This window comes from Chelonoidis abingdonii, chromosome 19 (assembly GCF_003597395.2).
Source record: "Chelonoidis abingdonii isolate Lonesome George chromosome 19, CheloAbing_2.0, whole genome shotgun sequence".
In the NCBI taxonomy this organism is placed as follows: Eukaryota; Metazoa; Chordata; order Testudines; family Testudinidae; genus Chelonoidis; species Chelonoidis abingdonii.
The window spans coordinates 5,617,533-5,640,634 of NC_133787.1; the positions used below are offsets into that span (position 1 = coordinate 5,617,533).

A 23,102-nucleotide genomic window follows, 5' to 3' on the forward strand; every position below is an offset into this window, starting at 1 on the left:
TTTTGTTTCTGAGTGCAGTTATGTAACCAAAAAAAAAATCTACATTTGTAAGTTGCACTTTCATAATAAAGAGATTGCACTACGGTACTTCTGTGAGGTGAATTGAAAAATATTATTTCTTTTGTCTATCATTTTTACAGTGCAAATATTTGTAATAAAAATAATATAAAGTGAGTACTGTACACTTCATATTCTGTGTTGTAATTGAAATCAATATATTTGAAAATGTAGAAAAACATCCAAAATATTTAATACATTTCAATTGGTATTCTTTTGTTTAACAGTGCGATTAAAACTGCGCTTAATCACAATGCATTTTTTTGAGTTCATTGTGTGAATTAACTGTGATTAATCAACAGCCCTAGTTTTTTTCATTGCTTTAGGTGATCTGCCTCTCCCAGTGGCAGTAGCTAGGTCAATGGAAGAATGTTTCCATCATCCTAGACATGTCTACACTGTGGGTTAGGTTGGCATAGCAATGGAGCTCAGCGATGTGAATTTTTCACGCCCCTGAGCACCACAAGTATGTGAACCTAACTGTTAAGTGTCGACCAGGTCTGAGAATTGTGTCTCTGGATGCGTTGTAAGAAATGTTGGAAATCAGCTGCTAGGTCATGTGCCTCCTTTTGTATAGTTTGCCCTTCCATGATAAGAGAGATACCATACTGGGATTTATCATACAGCTTCTGAGAGGGAGTCTTCAGCAGGTTCCAGCATCTGAAAATGTATATAATCAGCCTTGAACAACAAACTAGATTATAATTGATTGGCCTTGCTGAAGGAAAGGGAATGGTCTATTGCATGAGTGATCCTGCTTATGCGTTGTGAAATTAATTATAATTCCATAATACGTGAGCATCAGTATAAATTAGGAGTGATCCTGTTGAAGTTACATGGAGTTACAATGGTATACAGTGGCTTGAGAGGAGGATCAGACCCATTAGTGAGATGAACGAAGATAAAAATATAAGAACGTAAGCTAGGTAGAGGGCAAAGAGGAGACCGGGGAAACTAGGGGCAAAGGAAAGGAGATGATGGGAAGATATGAAACAACAGTAAGGACAGAGGAGGTGGAATACAAAAGCAAGAGGAGTGTGGAATCAAGAGGATAGGCCACAGAAAACGGAGAAGGTGAAAGTCCATCTTACCATAAAGGTTATAGATGAGAAGTGATGCCCCACAGAAGAGGAAAGTATTGCAGCAGTAAATACTGGCTGTTATGGGGCAAACTGATTGACCTGAGCTTATGGTCGTGAAACTGGGGAAAAAGCAGGCAGTATCCCATTTCTCTTGGTATTAATCTATATCCCAAAGATCTGGAATCCCAAATCTCCAGGCCAGGATTTCACCTTGTATCATAATGCATGGAATAGTGGTAATTGTGCACTGTGGTAATGCTCATGTCTGTTAGGAGTATGCATAAGGTTGCAAGTTTGTCATGGAGGTCATGGAAGTCACAGATTTTGTGACTTTTCATGACCTCCATGACTTCTGCAGCAGCCCGTGTGGCTTGCTCTGGGGCTGCCCGAGCAGCTCAGGCAGTTCCTGGGCCAGTTGCACTAGCCACTGCTGGGGAAGTTTCGGGCCCTCCTGTCTCCCCGCAGCAGCAGGAGGAGTTTGGGAGTTGGAGGGGGGTGGGTCGCGGGAGGGGGTGAAGGCTCTGGGTGGCACTTACCTTGCAGGGGGGCTCTCTGGACGCAGAAACCGGTCCCTCCCTCAGCTCCTAGCTCTGTGTGTTGCCTCCACCTGCAGGCACTGCCCCTGCAGCACCCCCCCAGGCTGCTGCCCCCACAGCACCCGCAGCGCTCCCTGGGCTGCCCCCCATGTACTCATGGAACCCCTGGCACCCTCCCAGCATCCACGGTGCCCCCCAAGCAGAGCAGCCCCCCTGAGCACCTGCAGCCCACCCCATGGGGACCCCTCCTCCACAAGCACCCACGGCACTCCCAAGATTTAGTCAGGGGTCATGGACAGTTCACGGGCCGTAAATTTTTGTTTACTGTTTGTGACCTGTCCACAAATTTTACTAAAAATACCTGTGACTAAAACGTAGCTTTAGGCATGCACAGTTTTGAAGGTCAGGGCCTTAGTGTTTGTCAAGGGTGCTTTGAAGTTATAAGTTACTGTCATTATCCTTCAACCTGAAACTGTTCCAGATTTTGGTTAAACCCATTTCTTTCCTTACTGGAACATTTGTTGATAGGAACAATTTGTGTTTCTTATTCAGCCTGTTGGGCTGATGATGGGGGTAGCATAGTTGTAGCGACCAGCCATATTGTATCCTCTGTGCCAGATTTTGCAACCCATATGTTGAGTAGGATGACAGTACTTGTGGAAGTAGTTCTATTGGCTTCCGTGGGATTAGCTGTGGGGGTGAGTGCTGCTTCGCATGAATAAACATTGCAGAATCTGTCCCTCCTTGAGCAATTTAGCAGCTAATTCATTTCTTGGAGAAAAAGAAGGAAGCAAGACTAGGAGTCACTGCTGGAGCCTGAGTGAGAATAACAGGCTTTCTGCTGCTTTCTGAATACCTGCAAGGTCCATTAATAATGATTAAGGCTTGTCATCCCCTAGATCCCCAAGCACTTTTCCCTGACAAAAGAGGAACACATTTTATAGCTAGTGAAACAAACCAGGTCTTCTGAATTCTAGTCTAGGGTGGGGTTTCTAGGCCACACTGCCATCCTATGACATTATTGCCTTCTATGGTTGGCCTATACAATTAGGACTTGCCTACATAGGAAGGAAGAATCCCAGGCACTGCTACAGGCTGGGGACTGACTGGCTAAGCAGCAGTTCTGCAAAAAAAGACCTGGGGATTACAGTGGATGAGAAGCTGGATATGAGTCAGCAGTGTGCCCTTCTTGCCAAGAAGGCTAACTGCATTTTGGGCTGTATAAGTAGGGGCATTGCCAGCAGATTGAGGGAAGTGATTATTCCCCTCTATTCCGCACTGGTGAGGCCACACCTGGAGTATTGCGTCTATTTTTGTCCCCCAACTACAGAAGGGATGTGGACAAATTGGAGAGAGTCCAGCAGAGGGCAGTGAAAATTATTAGGGGGCTGGGGCATATGACTTACGAGGTGAAGCTGAGGAAACTGGGCTTATTTAGTCTGCAGAAGAGAAGAGTGAAGTGGGATTTCATAGCAGCCTTCAACTACCAAGTTCCAAAGAGGATGGAGCTCGGCTGTTCTCAGTGTTGGCAGATGACAGAACAAGGAGCAATGGTCTCAAGTTGCAGTTGGGGCAGGTCTAGGTTGGATATTAGGAAATACTATTTCACTAGGAGGGCGGTGAAGCACTGGAATGGGTTACCTAGGGAGGTGGTGGAATCTCCGTCCTTAGAGGTTTTTAAAGCCCAGCTTGACAAAGCCCTGGCTGGGATGATTTAGTTGGTGCTGGTCCTGCTTTGAGCAGGGGGTTGGACTAGATGACCTCCTGATGTCTTTTCCAACCCTGATATTCTATGATTCTATGTAGTTCATGGCAAGCTGGGTATACATCTACCCTGCACTAGCCTGCCGTGCACTAAGTGTCCGTGTGGACCCTGCTTCTGTGCACTAAAATTTCCCCAGTACACTTTAATCTACTCCTATTTCAATGCAGCATACTGCACAACTGAACTGTTAGCGGACGGCAGCAGGGTCCACATGGATGCTTAGCATGTAGGAGGCTAGAACAGGGTAGATTTACACCCAATCCAGCATGCCCGAATTAACTGTTCATATAGACAAGCTCTTAATTTCAAAGTTTTCTAAGAAGCCACTGAAGAGGAAAATTAAAGTGAGAATATATTTGTCTTTCAGATACTACAATTTCCACTGAAAACTAAATTTTCAATGAAAATGGAAGCATTACAGTAATTCTTCATTTCTTTTTTTCTTAGCTGTCATGTGTTGTGTGAATCCCTATTATCGTATGGGAGTGGATTCAACAATTTTCAAGGCATTTTTAACTGGTCTGTAGTCCTATTGGTAAGTGGAAAATCACCAAATAACTTAGATCGATAATAGATGTTTGATTAGTGTTTCTGAGTTTAAACCCTTACAGGGAGGTGCTGAATAGATTAAACCTTTCATGATTTACTTGGTAATACTTAAAAAAATGTTTGGTATTTCTTGTCTCGGCTCCTAAATTTAGACCCAGCAGCTGTCACTTCTTTGTTGTACCAAGTCAGTAACTTTCCATTCCCTTTGTGTTCCTCTATGTATATCACTAACTCTTTGCAAGTACCTGCAGCTTAGAATTGTGGGAAAATGGTGGGTAAATGCATTTTTCCTTCAGGGAGAGGTTGATACAACAGGAAGCCCTGTTTAATGTGGGTCAGCATATTTCTCTAATAGATCCCAGTGAATCAGTGTGTTTCCCCACAGTTTCAGACCCCTGAAGTCAATGAAATTTTGTTGGTGTAAATCTGGTGTAATGCCATGGATAGCCCAATGCAATATATTTGTTTTGTTTGTTTTGGAGAGAGGACTTCTCTTCTTCCTAGAGAGGGAAAGCAAGCCTTGTTCAGCCAACTGAGCAAAGCAATCAGTCCTTTCATCCATATTCATCATTAGGGTTTAACACTCTCCCTCCCTGAAATTTGTCACCTCCCACAGCAGGCTTCTTGTACTATAATTGAAACTGATTCTCTTCCTACACCAGCTATGCACAGATGTAACTCCATTATGGGGAGTGACTCCTGACTTACACCTTAGGAGAGAAGAGTAAGATCTGTTCTCTTCCCTGGGATCTATTGAATAGATTGTGGGTTTTTGTCAAGCAGAATAAAACAAATGTCAAATTTAAGAAATTGGAGTTGGTGATCAGTTTGGGAAAAAAGAGGCTACACATTTGTCGCATCTTACATGCATTTAACATGCGCGATTTCAGCTTTATGTGGTCAAAAAAACCAAAAACAAAAAGAGAGAAAAATAACAAATTTAATACTGTACCTGTAGTGCGGGCGATTCCGCCTACCATTATGCTTAATGTAATTTTCACTATATGCAATTTTCGCTTTACGTCCTGACTGCAGAACGTAACCCCAGCGTAAGATGCGACAGACCTGTATTCTCTTACATAAACTTGACTATTCTGAATGGACCCATCAGCTTCTTCTGAGCTACTCTGGCTTATTCTAATCAAAGGAATCCAAAAGAATGCATTTGTCATCAACTTTTTGGTTTATGTAAAGGAAATTAGTTCTTGCAGACTAGAGGCAAGCCATTTCCAGCTAATCTGAATACTGATATTTTAAATGTGTCTTTGTGTAGAACTCTGGTGAACTGTGTATGTTTCTTTACTCTAGGTCCTCACACATGTTCACATGAGCCTGGAGAATTTCTTCAGGTAAGTATGTCACCAAAAAAGAAAAGCCGTGGTCTTTAGTTCTGGGGAACTTGAATTCTTAGTTGTAGGGGGAGTAGGCGTATATTGACTGGAGTCATTCTGTGATTAATCAGTAAATAGAAAAAGAAACAACTACATCAAATTTTCTCCTGAACACTATGATGGTGTCCCACAATTGTTTGCTGGACAGGATGGCATAGTGGTCTAAGCTTCAGATTTCAAAATACCTAGATTCTCTAACCATGGTTTCCGATCCCAGCATGATTAACTCAGCCCTTCATCCTTCAGTTGTGGATAAGTTAAGTTCCATGATGTTTACTAAATAATTTAGTCCTTCGAAACCTGTTTGCTCTTCCTGAACATTAACAATCCCATTCAGCCGAGAACAGGTTTGCCCTGCTGTCCTTCACCAAAATTCCTGGCATCCCCCAGTCATGCTGTGCATCCTTTGTCCACCTGATTGCTACCTTCCACTGCCAAGGTAGCAATTCTGGGCTGCTGCATTTCTGGGCTGCTGTCTGATTATAGGACCAGACTGTGTTCCACCCTTCTTCCAGTGTCCAAGAATGAGGAAGGATGCACAGAATTTGCTTTACTGACTCCCTGTGTAGGGGCTGTCCCGAATCATACTGTGTAGAGCATGCAGCATCCTCTCAAAGGATGACACAGAGAGAATTTCCCATGTGTTCATCTGCCAAGTAGACCCTAGGCAGCCTCCAAGCCGGAGGGTGCCCACGGCAGAATCTTGTCCATAATTTGTGTAATATTTTGGGATCCTTTGGAGTGAAAGATGCTACAGAAGTGTAAGACCATATCTTCAGCTGGGGCTAATTGGTGCAAATCAATTGAAGTCAGTGGATCTACACCAATGTACACCCTCTGAGAATCTGGCCCCTTATGATCAGAACCAGCTCAGCAAGGATATTTTGCATTATTTTGTGAACTAATTGGGAACCGAAAATTTAATAAAATTGAAATCTGAAAATTACAGTAAGTACACTGCATACGTGAATGTAGTAATTGTTCAGTGAGTGTCCTTAATAAATGGTGACACATGTATACAGCATGCCTGATTTTTCTTTGAGGGAACTGTTTTCCTTTGCTGCCAGATCTCTTAGTCTTTTCAAACCTGTTCAGCTGCTTGAACGTTGGCTGAGGGACTGAAGTCACATTTGGCAGCAAAAAAAATGTTCCCATAATTGGCCGTTCATAAAATCAGGGTTCTACTGTATTTGGAAAAACTATTAACCTAGGAAAGGGGGAATGTAAATCAGGAGAACCAGCTAACAGGTCCATCTGAAGAGAAGTGAAGCAACACAATCTCCACTTCTTTAGGAGACTTCGAACCTGTTAGTGCATCCTAGCAAGTGGGCAAGACTGGCTAGTGAGGGGGCAGGGCCGGAGTGCCAGGGAATGTGTGCTGATTGAATGCATCTTCTGGGCGCATGCCACTTGCAAGGCTCCTGCAGAACTCTCACCAAAATTTTACAACTGCTCCCTCTGGTGGAACCCCTAGGTGATGATAAACTGTAGTGTCTCTGCTGGAGCAGAGAGAGAATACAGGGGAATCGGATTTCAGTCATCAAACCCAAAAGTTGGGGGAATCATGCTCTCCATTTTGAACAACTACAGTTGGGAGAGGTTTGGGGATTCAAGGTCTGGGGGAGCGAGTAGGAGAAATGACACAAGCATCTTTTCTTAGTTTGACAATTAGGTAGAAGTGTAGTATCCATGGTTCTAAGTATCAAACCATAAAGTCTCTGCACCACCTCACTGTTTTTCTCTCTCAGATATGGACTGCTATTTGACCCTGTAAAGATAATCTCAGTTTTCCTGAAAGACCCCTATAAGTGGCCAGCAGTATATCTCATTGCTGGTAAGAGATGACAGTGTGCAAATATCATTTGCTGAATACTTAATTGTGTCACTTTTGAATTTAACAGCATCCCATAAAATATTTCTATAATGTATTTTCTCTGCACTTTTCTGGATCACAAACAGTGTCCAGTTTTATCATACAAACCCAGATGTGGATTTTTGGCAGGGTTTAAATCCCTGGTAGGAGAGGCAGAATAGCTTCTGGTTTTCTCTTTTTTTGCATATTTCCATATTTACAAGCAGCATTAATTAAATCAAACAAAAGCACATTCAGTGAGAATGCCAAACCAAGGATGAACCTAGCTCAATTATTATGAGTGAGGCTTTGAGACTTGAATTTTCCTTAAACAAGGTGTTAAAAATCTATCTCCTAGCAATGAAATCTCAAGGCCAAATAGACCAATGGTATAAGTAGCTGTAACTCCACTGGAGAAAGCAGAGTTAAATCCATTTACACCTATTATGAATTTTAGCTTCTAGGAGAGAGGCTTCAGAGGAAGAGTTTCTGTTCTGTTCTATTGATTAGCCTGTTGCCCTCATCATCATAGTGTCTGAAGCCAGGTCTGCACTAGGAATGCTTTGTTGGTATAGCTGTGCTGAGCATTGTACAGGCAAAGTGCTGCTAGAATGGTCATAGCTTATAACCTGCGCTTTTGACAGTATGTTTCTTTCAGGCCCCAGAGCAAAATACGGGTGAGAATGAGAGTAGGAGTCCCCCAAAAGTGCACTTTTGCTTGTGTAACTACTTCTGCATTAGGGGCTTTGCCAGGACAGCTATATTGATCAGGGATCACACCTTTTCACATCCCTGGCGTACATAGTTATGCCAGCAAAGCGTTGTGGCCTGAGTGCCTTTCAGTGGTGCATTAAGCAACGTGGCTAACATCTATCACATGTGATTTGTTCTCTCTCTCCCCTAGGGGAGATTTGTGTGTGCAGTGGAGTGCTTTGTTTTGGTAGGATTTTGTTAATGTTTTTAAATGTCTATGCTATTGAGTATTAGTGTTAGAGAAGGCAGGTCAGAGGAGTGCACCTTGTACGTGGAGCAGAAGGTGGGGAGGTTTGAGATGGTCTTTGGTTCCTGGAGCAGTTTGTTCCACAGTCTGGGACCAGCCCCCTTATGGTAACAAGTTTAATTATCATTCCATCAGAATCAAAGCTCTGATTTCCCCTAATGTGAGTGAGGTCAGCAGTTAGTACAATTGATCTGATTCTGCAGCTACTGTGCATGCACAGTTCTTATTAACTTCAGAATGGCTATATATCTTAAACCTTCCTGATTTACAGAGCAGTTTGCTGCCTCTTTCCCAGCACGTGCAGATACGCAGAAATAGTGAGCAGTTTTAAAAATGCTAATCGTTTAAAAAATCAAAATCAGTTCTGAAAATAAAGATCTGATACAATTACCCCACACTCCAGCAGGATGCTGCTGAAAACAGCATGGAATTCAAGTGAATTTTGGCTTTAAGTGGTGTTGGTGTTTTTCACTGTACAGAATGGGAAAAGAGATATTTAGCTCTTGTTATTAGTGAGAACTGCACATCTCATTCCCCACATATGGCACTAAAAATTTAACCATATGGTGCTTGTTGTTTTACATTTTCCCTTCAGCTACATTATATTTTTTCATATAACACACACTCAACCTGTGGAACTCCTTGCCAGAGGATGTTGTGAAGGCCAAGACTATAACAGGGTTAAAAAAAGAACTAGATAAATTCATGGAGGATAGGTGCATCAATGGCTATTGGGCAGGAATGCTGTTCCTAGCCTCTGTTTGCCAGAAGCTGGGAATGGGGGACAGGGGATGGATCACTTGATGATGACCTGTTCTGTTATTCCCTCTGAAGCACCTGGAATTGACTGTTGTCAGAAGACAGGATACTGGGCTAGATGGACCATTGGTCTGACCCAGTATGTCTTATGTTCATTTATTTACTCAAGGGTGAGGAAGTGATGATATTCTGCCCAGACTCTGTCCTCAAAACAAGAATCAGTGTGGATGTTTCTCCTAACATAATTAGCTGTAAAATAGTTAACTGTATTGAATTTAAACTGTCCTTGTCAGATATCAAAGTTAACATCTCATTGAGATGAATGAGAACAGCTCACACCCCTCTTGGCACTAACTGTTGAAACACCTCTTGCAAAGTTCAGTTTTGGACAAAAGATCTAAGAGGGGTTGTAGGAAAAGACATTTTCCCTTCCCCAATCCAGCTGGTTGATGCTGAGCAGCTGCATAGCCACTTCAGTAGCCCATGTGCTTTAATAACAACTGGGACCCATATGCCTTCCTAAGTGAGCAGTTTAGAACTGTCCATAGAATATCAGGGTTGGAAGGGACCTCAGGAGATCATCTAGTCGAGGCCCCTGCTCAAAGCAGGACCAATCCCCAGACAGATTTTTGTCCCAAATCCCTAAAGGGCCCCCTCAAGGCTTGAGCTCGCAACTATGGGTTTAGCAAGCCACTGCTCAAAACCACTGAACTATCCCGTCCCCCAAAAAATATAACTGGAAGGGACCCTGAAAGATCATCGAGTCCAGCCCTCTGCCTTCACTAGCAGGACTGAAATACTGTCCCTCACAGATTATTTTGCCCCAGATCCCTAAATGGTCCCCTCAAGGCTTGAGCTCACAACCCTGGGTTTAGCAGGCCAATGTTCAAAGCTATCCCTATAGGAACTGCTCTCTATGCCACTCTTCTACATGAGTTCTGTCACACCACATTCCACTGTATGCTGTCCTTATCCTTGCAGGGAACCACAGTTGTTCCACGGTGTGTTTAGGGCCTTCCACTTCCAGGGAGCAGATTTTAGCATTTAGTCCTGGGAGCTATGATTTCATTCTGTCTGAAGTGTCATCTTGGTATTGGATCACATTCAGAACAGCATATTCACAACCAGAAGGGCTAGAAACATCATTTTAAAAAATGAAAGCATCCATTCTGCTGCAACTTGTAGATCTCCAGAGAAGTTCTAGTAGAACGTATCACTTCCCACCAGTTAAGTCCTACCTGTGAACTTACTTATCGTAGATGTGTTTGATACAGATTTATTTCCTGATGTTTTGTTATTTTTCTTCCTTTCAGCCTCTGTTTTGTTTGCACTTCCTGCGGTTTTTATAGAAAGATATTTAAGAAAGGTAAGTGAACTGGTTGTTTGCTTTGCATTGTGCTTGCTCTCTATAATGATATTTCTGACTGAACACTTCTTGTTATGGATCTACTGGGAGAAGTGAAATCCCATAAGCCGTTATTGATTGTAAAGAACATTAGTAGCAAAGTAGTACGGTTTAATGCACTCGTGCATTTCAGCTTTGGAGATCAAGAGTCAAATTTAGATTTGGTCACCAGTAAAATGAGTTATGTGGCCTCAACCTAGCTAGCTTTTTATCAGCCCTAAACTACCACACAGTTGGCACAATTCTCAGTCTTTGAGTCGGAGACTGGAGTTGAAATATATCTTGGAGGCTATGATGAGTGGTCTTTGGTAGAGGTATATGGAGGAAGCTTGCAACATTCCTAGTTTTCCTTTCTGTCCAGCACTTTCATGAGCAGTAAAGTCACCAAAAACATCCTGATTTAGAAAGAGCTTTAGTGATAAGGCTAAAGAATCACTGGTTATGCTATAACATTATTATCCTTTGTAGGTTCGTGACTCTGAAAGCGTTGGTTTGGTGTTGCAGTCAGTTAACCTCTTTTTACTGGTTACATTCCCAGCTGTGATGGTTTATAGAATGCAAGCCATAACTCCAGGTGAGAGACACTTGCTTTGTGGTAGAGGTACTTATGGCCAGCACTATAATGTAATGTGCAGTTTGTCACACAACAGATGTGTTTGTCTTCAGGTGGGAGGAGAAGGGAAGGGCTGCTGGCCACAATAGATTGTTTATAAGATTCAATATGACAAAATATTTAAAAGTGTATATGGCAGTCTTGGTAATGCAGTATCGTGGTCTCTGAACAGTGCCACAGAACAACAGGCATTCAAATTCTGACTTTGACCTCTCAGAGTTCTTAGTAATGTGCATGCATACTCATCTGACTTGTTTGGCATGCAGAATATAAAAAGACAATTCTTCAAGATAGTCTATCCTTCTGTTCCAAGTATTCTGCTTCCTGGCCCCTTTGTACATGTGTCTAGCTTCTGTCAGGGATGATGGTAATAAGTCTGCGTACTAAGAGGAGTCGGAAGTCCCAGTTCTCCTCTCTCAAAGTTTATGATGTTAACAGAAACCTTTGTTGGTCTATAGCCTCATATAATACATAAATGCTTGTACAATAGGTTATTAGGTCATCTATCCCAAATTCTAATTTAAAGCACTGCTCCCACAAGGAGATATATTTTTAAAATATATTTTAGGAAATCTATATTCAATTTTTGGGTACTTGTTTATATTCCTTTTCCCAATATACCTGTGCGTAAATATGTCTTCTTTATAAAAACCTGCTCATTTTGGCAGATGTATCCTTCAGTGTCCCAGTCTGGCACCAGGTCACTTCCATTGTAGTGACGTGTGATGTTTTAAAACACTGGATTGTGACTTCAGTGCGATAATCTGGCTGAAGGAGATGGCTGATTATCAAGGTGAAAGCTGCTTTTTACATACACACTGGAAGGAATTACATAAAGGCCTAAGTTTGGGACCCAGAGGCCTGCAAATGGACATACAAAAATATGAACCTAATTTGTGGTGCAAATGACCAGTTAAATGCGCAGCTAGTCATTTGAGTGTGCAGTCACTCAGTTTGCATATGCACTTATGTGATCATTACAAATGCTCTCTGTGTGCACACTAGTGAACCTGGAGTTCTGAAACTTGGGCACTGAATGTACATAGCAGGTTAACCAATTTGCTAAACTCTCATATTGTTTATAATTTGCCTGGATGTAGCTGGCAATTCTTTCAACAAATAACAAAGCAGAAAAAGTAGTTTTTTCTTTGAACACATTGCATATGTATAGTAACACAATAGCAATAGCTCCATCTGCTGAAACAAATAGTAAATAATTGGAAACTCCAGATGTCACAGCCAAGTGAACTCCTACCCATAACTCCCAGCACTATTAGTATGCCATGACCTTTTCATGACTTGCATTCTCTGTTTAATAATACACCAAACAAACAAAAAATCTGTATTCAGATTTTTGAGGGTAAATGTGTGAGGTGGATGATAGTGTTAATTCAGTCCAGTGAACTGTTGAGTGACAATAAATAAAAAAGGTCTCTCAAAATGGTACTTCTTTCATTTGGAGTGTCACTTCGTTTTGGGGTGTGCAGATTAATGATGTAACACCATCATCTAATGTAACTAATATGATATGGCTACATCGCTAGGGAGAAGGAAACCATATTAAACCATATTTAAAGAGGCTTTCTCTGCCATGCTTTATGATTTTAACTACTTACGTTGTTTGCCATTAAAAAGTCACAAGTACAGCAGTTATTTCCTATACTAAATCTAGAGAGAGCCTATAGTATCTGTGGTATCACTGTGTGGTAACATGCTGACATATGCTTTCTTTTCAATGGTCACTTCTGTTACCAACCTCCTGGTTCACAGCTTTGCCTGGTTTAAGGATTGATCCACCCTCCCGAGGCAGTGTGGATTACACTGTGTTTCTCTATAGGAGCAAGGCCCCTTTCGCTATAGGGGGGCTTGCCAGTGGGGGAGAGCTACCAGTGTGGCCACTGCTGCCATCCAGCAGTTTTAATCTCTTGGGGTCTCTTGGAGCCTCTCTGGCAGAGGCTTCAGTGGTGAGGTACTGAGCCAGGACATCTCTTGGCTGACTTGCCATGCCCTCTCCCTGGCCAAGGGCTGCCCACCTTTGGGGCTGCGTTGGCTCTTGTGGGCTTTGTGACAACCTCTCTAGGCAGAATATCTGCTGCCAGGGCCCTCTGCCAAAGTCGGCGCCAGCAGAAAATTGGTCCCTAGGTGTGTATATATTTAAAGGACACTCAAGCAGTCAAGTGTCATTGGGCACCTCGTTGTAATGAGAAGGAATTGGTTTGCAAATCTATTTTATGGATGCATTAGGCAGGTTGCAGAGATAGACTGATATCCTTTATCTAATTAGCAAAGACAACATCGCTGCACTAAGTCTGTGTGTTTGAGAAGAAAAGATAAACTGAACCTGGAACTACCACAACAGGTTATTTTCTCTCTTGTTTCTTAGCTGGAGGGTTGCTGACCATGTTTGTTTATATCATCATTGCCCTGAAACTGTTCTCCTACTATCAGGTGAATCGCTGGTATAGGGAGGGAACCCCCAGACCGGTCAGAGGAACTTCCAGAATGCAAGGTCAGCAAATTCTGAACCCTCCTATCGCTATCAGTAGGCAACGAAAAGAATGTACTATTTATGTGCGGTTCAATGGGGCGAGGAGAGCAATGCCAGGGGGTTGGGTTCTCATTCCAGCTCTGTCATGGATTCCTTGTGTGGCAGTTTCCTTGTCTCAGCTTCCTGATCTATTGACGGAAAATCTCTCTGTCCAGAATATTTGTCAATGTGCTTTCGTTGAGGCGTCTGTTGTCTCACAAGGTTTTTGTAAGGATTCACTCATTAATATTTGATAAAGGATATAAAGTGCTCTATATGGGCTAGATCTGGCAGCACTGAATTCGGTGGGAACAAGAACAGGGCGTCGTCGTTTATGAACAGGCAGAGTCTCACCCTGCTCTCAGAACAGTGTGCACTCAGTAGGTTAATGTCTACATTCACCCCTCCCTAGGGTTTGCCTTTATTGCTAACTTAAGTAACAACCATGCTTACTCCTTAGCCTACACTTTCTCCTGACCTTTGCTTGTTCCTAGCATTCTCCCCTAGCCCTAGTTCTCCTCTGCCTCCGAAAGACATTCTGACCCCTTTGATGCTCTTGGTTGGGAGCAAATCGGATTCTCCCGGTCTGGTGAACCAGCAGTAATAACTTATCCTCTCTCCTGTGCACTGAATGAGGCAGTGGTTCTGTGGAAAAGGTAGAATGTGATCATGTCATTAATGCATACGCACAAGGATGATGAATTAAGGTTGCACTGGCAACTGGAATTCTGACATTTCCTAACTTTTGAGTGCTTGGCTTTGCAAACCGTAATGATCATTTAACATAGGTTTTTTTAGCGTAATTTCCTAGGTTTTAAAAAACAATAGAAAAAGTAGAAATTTCATCCTGTGACCCATATTGACTCCCATATGAGTCACCAGCAGGATTAGGGTCTTTATCTGGAGCTAGCTGTCTTGGTGTAAAAACACACCTTTTTGGCAGTGAAGACATAGCTGTAACTGGGAGTGGATTGATAAAAATGGTTTAAATTCCTCTCTACCGTAGACTTCAGTGGGATAAGAGTTAGGGCAACGCCGAGCTCATGTGAAAATCCCACCGTAAGCTCCTACCTGCTTAGAGTCTTACCTACTCTAGCCTCTTGCTTGGCTCTTCTAGGCTCCTCTTTTTGCGGGGGGGAGGTCTATTAGCCTCCTCCAGTCATGCTGCAACCAAACCTTGTGTGCTCGTTTGCCCCAACCAATAGCAGATGCTGCACGTAATCACAGGGGGAAAGGGCAGTGGTCCGTGTGATCACAAAAGAAAGGGGAAGTAGCTCACACAGTCGTGAACCACAGGAGACGTGTTTTTAATAAAGATGTGGTTCTCTTTGTAAAAAAGAGGACGAACGGTCCAATGGTTAAGGTGCTAGTCTGATACTCAGGAGACCTAGGTTCAAATCTCTGCTTTGCCATAGACTTCCTGTGTGACACAGGGGATGGCCTCTCAGTGCCCCATCTGTACAATGGGGATAATAGGTGTTCAGATATCATGAGAATGGGGGCTACCGAAGTGCTTAGAAAGAGAGAAGAAAAGTTGACCCAAAGTGTTGGAAACTACGCACCCTGTGATTAGCATGAAGTCAAAACTAGACAGAAAGTTGGTGTTGGTGTCACTTCCTTGAACCATGTAAAAGTTGAGCTCTGTGGCTTCAGTCCTAGCTTGTTATATAAAGTCATTCGTGACCTTTGATTCACTTGAAACCATATGATGGATCTTACACCTTTTGTTAACAGCAGATCCTTCAGCCCATCAGTCCAGACGGAATGAAAGAGGACAGTCAAAGCAGATCATGTACCCAATGAACCTGAAAGTAAAAGGTAACATTTCCACATACTGCAGGAGTTACCTCTTCATCGTCAGCAGTCTTCACTGTATTTGCAGCAGCTGAAATCGTTTAGCTGGTGGAAACCTAGCAGCTTACCTTGATAACCAGATGAACAAAAATTGCATTTATAATAGCTCTTCTTAAAAGAACATTGTCCCTTAAAAATCACACTTCTGGCTGAAAATACTTTGCCTGCCACTGTTACAAGACCACCTAAGACAACTGTAAGTGGAGGAGAAAAGAGCAAACAACATCTTGGATTTTTTTAGTTTACTTTGTCTATTTGGCAGCACTTTAGGTATAGCCAATTTCACAGTTCCCCTTGTACAGTCTGTTGTTTGTGAGTCTTTCACAGGGCAACGGTGTTTGTGTGTTGGGGAAATGGGAAGAATGTTTTAAATGGAAACTGTATTTGTAAAGCCACAAAAATGGCTATTTGCATTCAGAGCAGATGTAGTACCTGGAACTACTTTTTAAATCATGTTTGTGATTTTTTTATTAGCTGCCTAACTGGCACTGGTGCCTTCAAAAGATATCCCCACCTTGTCTTAGTGGGAGCTGTTGGGGGTTCAGCACTTTTGAAAATCAGGCCTTTTATTTAGGGGCTTCAGTATGATCTTAGGAGCTTAACATTAGCCACTCATTTTATAAAATCTTGGCCTTAAGTCTGAAAGTATGGGGCACATCTTACAGCACCTCCATTTAGCCTTTATTCTAGTCATTGCTTCTATGAAAAATTAACTGTCTTTAAGTGTGCATGAACATTGCACAGCTCTGTCAGAACTGGAATAGGCTTCCCGAGGAGGTTGTGGAATCCTTGTCACTGGAGGCTTTTAAGGACAGGTTAGATTAACACCTGTCAGGGAGGTTCTAGGTTTACTTCAGCAGAGGAGGGTGGACCAGATGACCTCTCAAGGTCCCTTCCAGCCCTGCATTGCTAGGATTCTATTATTCTAATGCTATTTTACCTACTGTTCAAGAGATAATGTCCTCATAAGAGAACGTCTTTAGTTCAAGGAGTTCTCTTTGCTGTGTTGCCAGTTCTGCCATGTCTCTGCATGATTTGTATTTTGTAGCTGTTGAATTCTGATTGAGCTCCATGCAAGCTTCCAAATGTGAGATGTTATATAAGCACAGCAGCCTCACCCATCCCTAAGTGTTTTGTGATGAGCAGTGATAGCTTCATACAGTCATAGTCAAATTGGTTGACAAATGTAGCAAAATTTAGCTATTATGGAGCACACTGTGCAGCAGTCTCGCTCTTCCAGCTTAGCCCTACTATGACTGTGTGGTATAGTCACACAAGATAAAGGGTGACATCCTGACCCTATTGAAGTCAGTAGGAAACTCCCACTGGTTTCAAAGAGCCAGGGTTTCACCCAAAATGAATACATTCATAAATGCTAAAAGCAAACAGCATCAAATGAGAATTTTTTAATGAACCTTTCAGTCCCTTTTAGGGCAAGATTGTGCTGTCCCCTGCACATGTGTAAGGGTGGAGGGAATGCAAGGAACTTCTCCCTTCACAGAGCCCCCATGCAGAGGCCGGCCACAGTTGCAGTCCTCCTGCTTCCCTGAGCATAAGGACTGTCTGGGTTGTTAGGGCTGCCAAGTCTGTCTCTAGGGGTGGAGAGAAGGCATGGCCATTGCCCTCTTTAAGAGCAGTGCAGTCTCCAGAAGGCACTGTATCACCTGGGAATTCCTGCACTGCATGTTGTGGGATAGAGTGACTCAGCACCACCCGCATCTCAGGCTGCTGCTTCATGTCACAGTTAAGCTGTCAGGGGGTGTGTCTACACTGCAGTTAGACACCTGTGGCTGGCCTGTGTCAGCAGACTCAGGCTTGCAGGGCTTGGGCTGAGGGGCTGTTTAATTGTAGTGTAGAGATTTGGGCTTGGGCTGCAGCCTGAGCTCTGGGACCCTCCAGCCTCACAGGATCCTAGAGCCTGTTTTCCATCCCAAGTCTGCATGTCTACACTCTAATTAAAAGTCCCTTACCCAAGCCCCGCAAGCCCATGTCAGCTGGCATGGGCCAGCTGTGGATATGTCTACACCTACTGTAAGCTAAGTCATCCACCCACTTCTTCTTTAGTGACTTCTATTTACATTGGAGTTATGCATGTAGCGTAGGTCAGGATCTAGCTGTAGATTATCTGTCATTGGAATTACACATGTTCATTTGTGCATTCCTACAGTTTATTGGGTACCCAAAGTGATAGCATCAAGATACTCCCTGGTTCTGGTTATGATTGGAATATCATGTCTCCAACAATGTGGCAACCTCCATCTCTTTCCTAGTTCCATCTAGCAACATTAGCTTTCAGACAAAGCCTGCATTGGTTGAAATCACAATAAAAGATAAATATGGTCCAAATTGTGTAGATATTCTGAATTCTAAAGTCGATTTGCCATGAAAAGTGATTTTTTTTAAAAACTTGTTATTTTTCTTCTTCCCCAAGATCTGTATTACTTCCTGCTAGCCCCCACGCTTTGCTACCAGTTGAATTTCCCAAGACAAAAGAATTGCCGGCAAGGCTATATCATTAGGAGATTCATTGAAATGGTGAGAACAAGGCATTGCATTTAAAACGGTCTGCTTCTCTGCTCCCGCTATCACAGTGAATGTATCAGACCTTGAGGTTGCACATTGCATATGTTCCCTTGGAGGCTGAATGTGACAGTTCTGAGCCAGGCATGATTTTCCCATTATATTTTACAAACGCAGGTAAGCCATTTCTGCTGTGTTAAAAAGATTTTCTTAGGCCCCTCAGTCCCTGGAGGGGTAGAAGAATGTCCTAGGACATCCTTCCAGTCTTGGTCTGCCATCCCAAATGCATCCTAAAAATGCAACAGCCAGCAGTGCTATCTGAAGCCTCTTTTAGCTTCATTGAGGCAAGTTGTGCTGTACTTGTGCTGTGAAATGTCATCAAATTAACAAAACTTTCAGATTTTTTTATTGACATTTTTGCAAAAATGTCCATTTTTCACAAATCCATTTCAAATCTCCATCCCCATCTTTAGAACACTCAAATGAGAAATGGGGTTTGGCTTTCACAGATTGTCTCTAGAGGGGAGCCCTCTTGATGCCCCATGTTGCCACTTAGAGCCCTGTGCTGTTGCAAGTCGTATGCTAAAGGTTCCTTTTGCAGCCTGTAAAGTGTTGGCCAATGGGGTCACTGAAACTGATGAGAGGTCTCTGGAACTCTCCTGTCTCCAACCAACACAAAAAGCAAAGGATCGAACGTAGCATCCAAACATGGACCCTCCATGTATAACTCATTGCATTGCCACTAGTCCATCAGATCAGCTGATCTTTGGTCAGTTAATGCAGGAAGCTTAAAATTGTACTGCAGACTCCATGAAAATGCAGATGACGAGATGAGTGCTTGTATTTTGAAGATGTGGATGTTTGGCATCTTGTCTTAGATTGAATAATATGTTGGGAAGCATGCAATTCACTAGATCTTCACTAGAAGGCTGCAGCACAAGATATTTCAGTGTCAGTTGTACTTGAAGATGCTGGGGCGGTTATAGTATTTGAATACAAGACAGACTGGAGATTATGCAGTGATGACCAAGGATAGAGTCAACTCAGCTAAAGGGAATTAAGGTTCTAAAATCTTCTTTTGTTGTTTTCTTTGCAGATTTTTCTCTTTCATCTCATGCTGGGGCTAATACAGCAGGTATGTTTTTTGTCTGAGGTTAAACCCCAGGGATTCAGCTACCATGGATAATGAGGACTCTGTGAACCACATATTCCCTCTTAATGCTATAAGCTACTTAGGTCTGACCTTTACCACTTCATTTTCTTTACTGTCAAAATAAGCCCCTGCATCTACCTTAATACTCACACAATTTGGAAATAGCTCAGTCATTTAGATTCCTATCTTTATCTGCTTAGACTGAGGCTATGTCTACGCTACAGCACCTATGCCAGCATAGCATGGATGCGGTGTACACAGACAGAAGGAGTTTTGCTGCTGCTGTAGGCGCACCACATCCCTGGCTGATGTTAGCTATGCCGATGTTAGCACTCTTCTGTTGGGATAGCTGTGTCTCCATCAACCCTGACTGACATAGCTATGCCAGGACAAGTTTTAAGTATAGCCCAAGCCACAGTTACTGCTCAGTGAGCTACCACGAGACCACATTGCAGATATAATATAACAAAGTAAAGATGATGAAGTGTGGGGGAGTGGAGTGGGGGGCGAGTTCTCCACTCCTGTTAATTGTGTTGCATGCCCCTCACACCTGCTACCTTGCTCCTCTACAGCTGTCCAGCCTCAAGTTAAGCACTGGGAATCCACATGCTTGTGACTGAGCGAGTGTGGGGAAGGCACCCACTGCGCCTCTCATCACAAGGGGATTGTTAAACTTGTTCTGCCGCTTCTGCGGGCTTCTCCCCATCTCAGCTGCTCCTCTCACAGCAAGCTGGAAAACAGTTAATAGCAAAGATCTAAACTGGGAGGCTGGGATTAAATGGGAAAGGAATTTCCACTGGGACCTGAAGACCAGTCAGGATTCAATGAGGAGACTAAATCCTCCACCAAGTGCACAAATATCCATGCCCCATATTGGCCTGTTTCTAATTTTTTTCCCAATTCCTACCCTAACACCCAGTTCATCAGCTCATCCCATTCACTCTCTGTCCTCAGCAGTTGTCATCTGCCTTGTTGTCCAGTATTTTCCCTTCCATGATTTGCTCCAAAATCCTTTTGCCTGCAGCGGTGGCAACTGAGTGTTGTGAAGGAGGAGGATTTTTTTCAGTAATAAAGCATAGTTTGAGGTGGATTAGTACAGTTTAATAATCCATGTAGTAAACTACTAACTCTACTAACGCACGTTGAGCTCTTATTACTACATGTTCATCTAAGATGCCACCCTTTTGCACCATGTTAGCAAGTGCTGAGGACTCTTTACCATGCTGACGTACCCCCAGACATTTGATTGCATACCGTTTGCTCACAGCTAGAGTACAAGCGCTTTGTACCCCCAAGCTTCAGGGAGACCTGCACACGCTAATGCAGGGGGATACAGATTCCAGCCCCATGTCCACACTGATGCTGAAGGCATTCTAGGACTTCATGGTCTTTACACCCGAAAGGAAGTGCTACCCATGAGGACGACAATAGTCAACTGGCAGTTTGGGATGCAGCTGTTTAGCAGGGTGTCAGATGTCCTCCCAGTTATTCAGTTGGTGTGACAGCCTCAGGAAGGGTTTGTATGCTACACAGCCTGCAGTTGTGCTTTTTCATTATAGCAGAGACATGAAAGAATGAGTCACTTTACAATGCCTTCCAGAAAGAACTGTTTATATCCTCAATTCTGTGTTTATTTTTTGTTCCAGTGGATTGTACCAAATATTCATAAATCAATGAAGCCCATAAATGTAAGCAAATCACACCTGGTTATTTTCTTGAACCAAATTCTGACTCATTGCGACCAGTGCCAAAGATAACATTCATCTATTTTGTTTATTTCTGCAGGAAATAGAGTCCACCCTGCTCACAGAATACATCTTAAAACTAGCGGTGAGGTCAATCTACATGCTTTTGGATTCAGGGGTTAACCTGATGTGCAGCTATGAGAAATTTCCCTTGGAATAGAAAACAAAGGAGATTTGGGAATGCCAGGAGTCCAGTAACCATGCTAAATATAGTCCCTTCTAGCTCTTTAATCTCTCTTAGGGTTTTATATTGCTGCCCATCACCATAGCATCTGATTGCTTTCCATGTAAAATCGTTAGCAATAGTGAAGTCCCTAGTGGACTTCATGGAATCTCTGGCATGTCTCAGTTTTTGGAGTCAAAACTTTATTTGAGGTATGGTATTTTCTTTTTTTATTATTGTTCTGGGTAAGGGTTATTGGGCAGAAGAGGGTATCGGTGTTGAAGATTATTGGATACAAGGGGGTGCCAGTGTTCTGTCATTCTTGTGGTGGAATTACTTTTTTGAAGAAGAAGGTTTTGCAGCATTTCTTGAAGACCTGCACATTCTGGATTGGCCCAGTCTCCTCTACGAGTTTATTCCATAGGCAGATCCACTCAGTTGAGAATGGTCTGTCCCTACCTCTCATGTGTTTCATTCTGGGCTCTGTGATCTGCATTGTCCCAGAGGAGCACAGCTGTTGTCATGATTAAAAGATCAAAATTTGATCTTCGATGTAACTAGGGCTTGATCCATTAATTGCTTTGAAAATAAGGACCAGGGCCTTAAATTGGCAGTAGAAGCTAACTGGGAGCCATTGGAGGGGCTTGAGCATTAGCCTGATATGCTCACAGCAGCCTAAGCCATGGAGAAGGTGAGCAGCTATATTCTATATCATCTAGCGCTTGTGCGTGGTTTTCGCATTCTGCTTCAGATACCATGAATAACAGTAATCCAGCCTGTAGGTGACGTGCATGGATCGGTATTGGCAGGTCCTCACCTGGGAGGAGGGGACAAAATATCCTATAGTGAGCTGGAGAGAAAACCCTTGTGTTAAGTTATCAGTTATTTCTTTTCCCCAAACAATTACCTCCCTCACTGATATGTGGGAAAGACCTCCACATCCCTGGTGGAGCCCTAAACCATCCTCCACTGTCCCCTGTTTTACGCTACGTTCATTCATAGCTGGGTAGCGTCCCCTTCCAAGGCCTGTCAGCAGTCCCCATGCTTCTGGCCAAGGAGGCATAGGCCGCATTCCCTTTGGATCCATTAACACCATGAGAGGTTGCTCATCACGTCAGTGATGAAGAGGTCTTCTCCTCAGAAGATGCGTGCTCTGCCTCCATAGCACTAAGCCCCATTGGTTGTTATGGCAATGGATTGGTATCAACATCTTTTTTTATTTGCTTTAAATGGATTTAGTACTTGTGGAAGAGGCCAGCCTGTCAGTCCTGGAGATTGACATACTTTGTGTATCCAGTTGAACTGATGTTGCACAGGAAGGAACAGAGTCCAGTTCACTCTTAGCTGGGTTGCTTCTGCAGAGCTATGTCCCTGAATTCAGCAGTTATGATGCACACAAAGGGCTTAATTCACCTCTCTTCTTCCTTGGTTTTCCACCAGGAAGCTCCACTGATTTTGGTACAGTTACTCCTTATTTACACCCATGAAAGTAAGCAAAAAATCAGGATCAGGAAACAGATCTGTTTGAGTAAATCCAGTTTGACATGATCACTTTTCAGAATAGCACTGCGTTTTGTCGGGATCTTAAACTGCCGTCATGTTCTATTTGATCATATCTCATGCTGAACTAAACTGAAAGCAGAAAAAGGTATTATGTGGTGTCCTGTGCTTGTTAGTGTATCAATGGGAAAATGTAAACCGTCATTTTAGAAAAAAATACAAGGGGTGGTATTCCCTTGATGTTCCCCTGGGAGTTACACGTATTCACTGATTACATTACTAATTGCATTAGTTTTACTGAAGTTGTTATGAGATTGTACTAAACAGCAAAGCAAAGCCCATTAAAAAGTGCTGCTGTTACACTCCCATTGTGGCAGATGTCTGGAAATTTGAAGTGAAATCCAAGCCCAGCTGTAGTCAGTGGCAAAACTCTCACTGTTTTCAGTGAAGCCAGGATTTCACTCTGTTTTGTTTACTGCAGTTTTCTAGGAACAGAAAATTGCAAAGCTCCTCTGTGAATTCCTGGGAGACAAACAGGGGGGCTGGAAAACATGCAGAGAGGCAAACAAAATCAACTCCAGTCTAGATGTGTGTCAGACATGATGGCTTAGTGATCTATGCATCGAGTTTG

General features: G+C 42.9%; 1 protein-coding gene across 7 annotated transcripts in view; it reads left to right on the plus strand.

Annotated features, from left to right (window-relative positions):
* The window catches only part of LOC116827482 (diacylglycerol O-acyltransferase 1-like), a 42,563-nt gene that overhangs the window by 7,349 nt on the left and 12,112 nt on the right, over positions 1–23,102 (plus strand). For 3 of the 7 annotated variants that reach the window (XM_032785082.2, XM_032785065.2, XM_032785059.2), the window contains 11 exons: positions 3,888–3,975; positions 5,298–5,338; positions 7,129–7,214; positions 10,305–10,357; positions 10,865–10,970; positions 13,393–13,518; positions 15,271–15,354; positions 17,822–17,925; positions 19,007–19,045; positions 20,710–20,751; positions 20,849–20,893. In XM_032785082.2, the coding sequence (XP_032640973.1) occupies positions 3,888–3,975; positions 5,298–5,338; positions 7,129–7,214; positions 10,305–10,357; positions 10,865–10,970; positions 13,393–13,518; positions 15,271–15,354; positions 17,822–17,925; positions 19,007–19,045; positions 20,710–20,751; positions 20,849–20,893 (814 nt within the window). The remainder of the gene's footprint in view (positions 1–3,887; positions 3,976–5,297; positions 5,339–7,128; positions 7,215–10,304; positions 10,358–10,864; positions 10,971–13,392; positions 13,519–15,270; positions 15,355–17,821; positions 17,926–19,006; positions 19,046–20,709; positions 20,752–20,848; positions 20,894–23,102) is intronic. The other 4 variants (XM_032785051.2, XM_075073748.1, XM_032785074.2 and 1 more) reach the window with 4 other exon arrangements.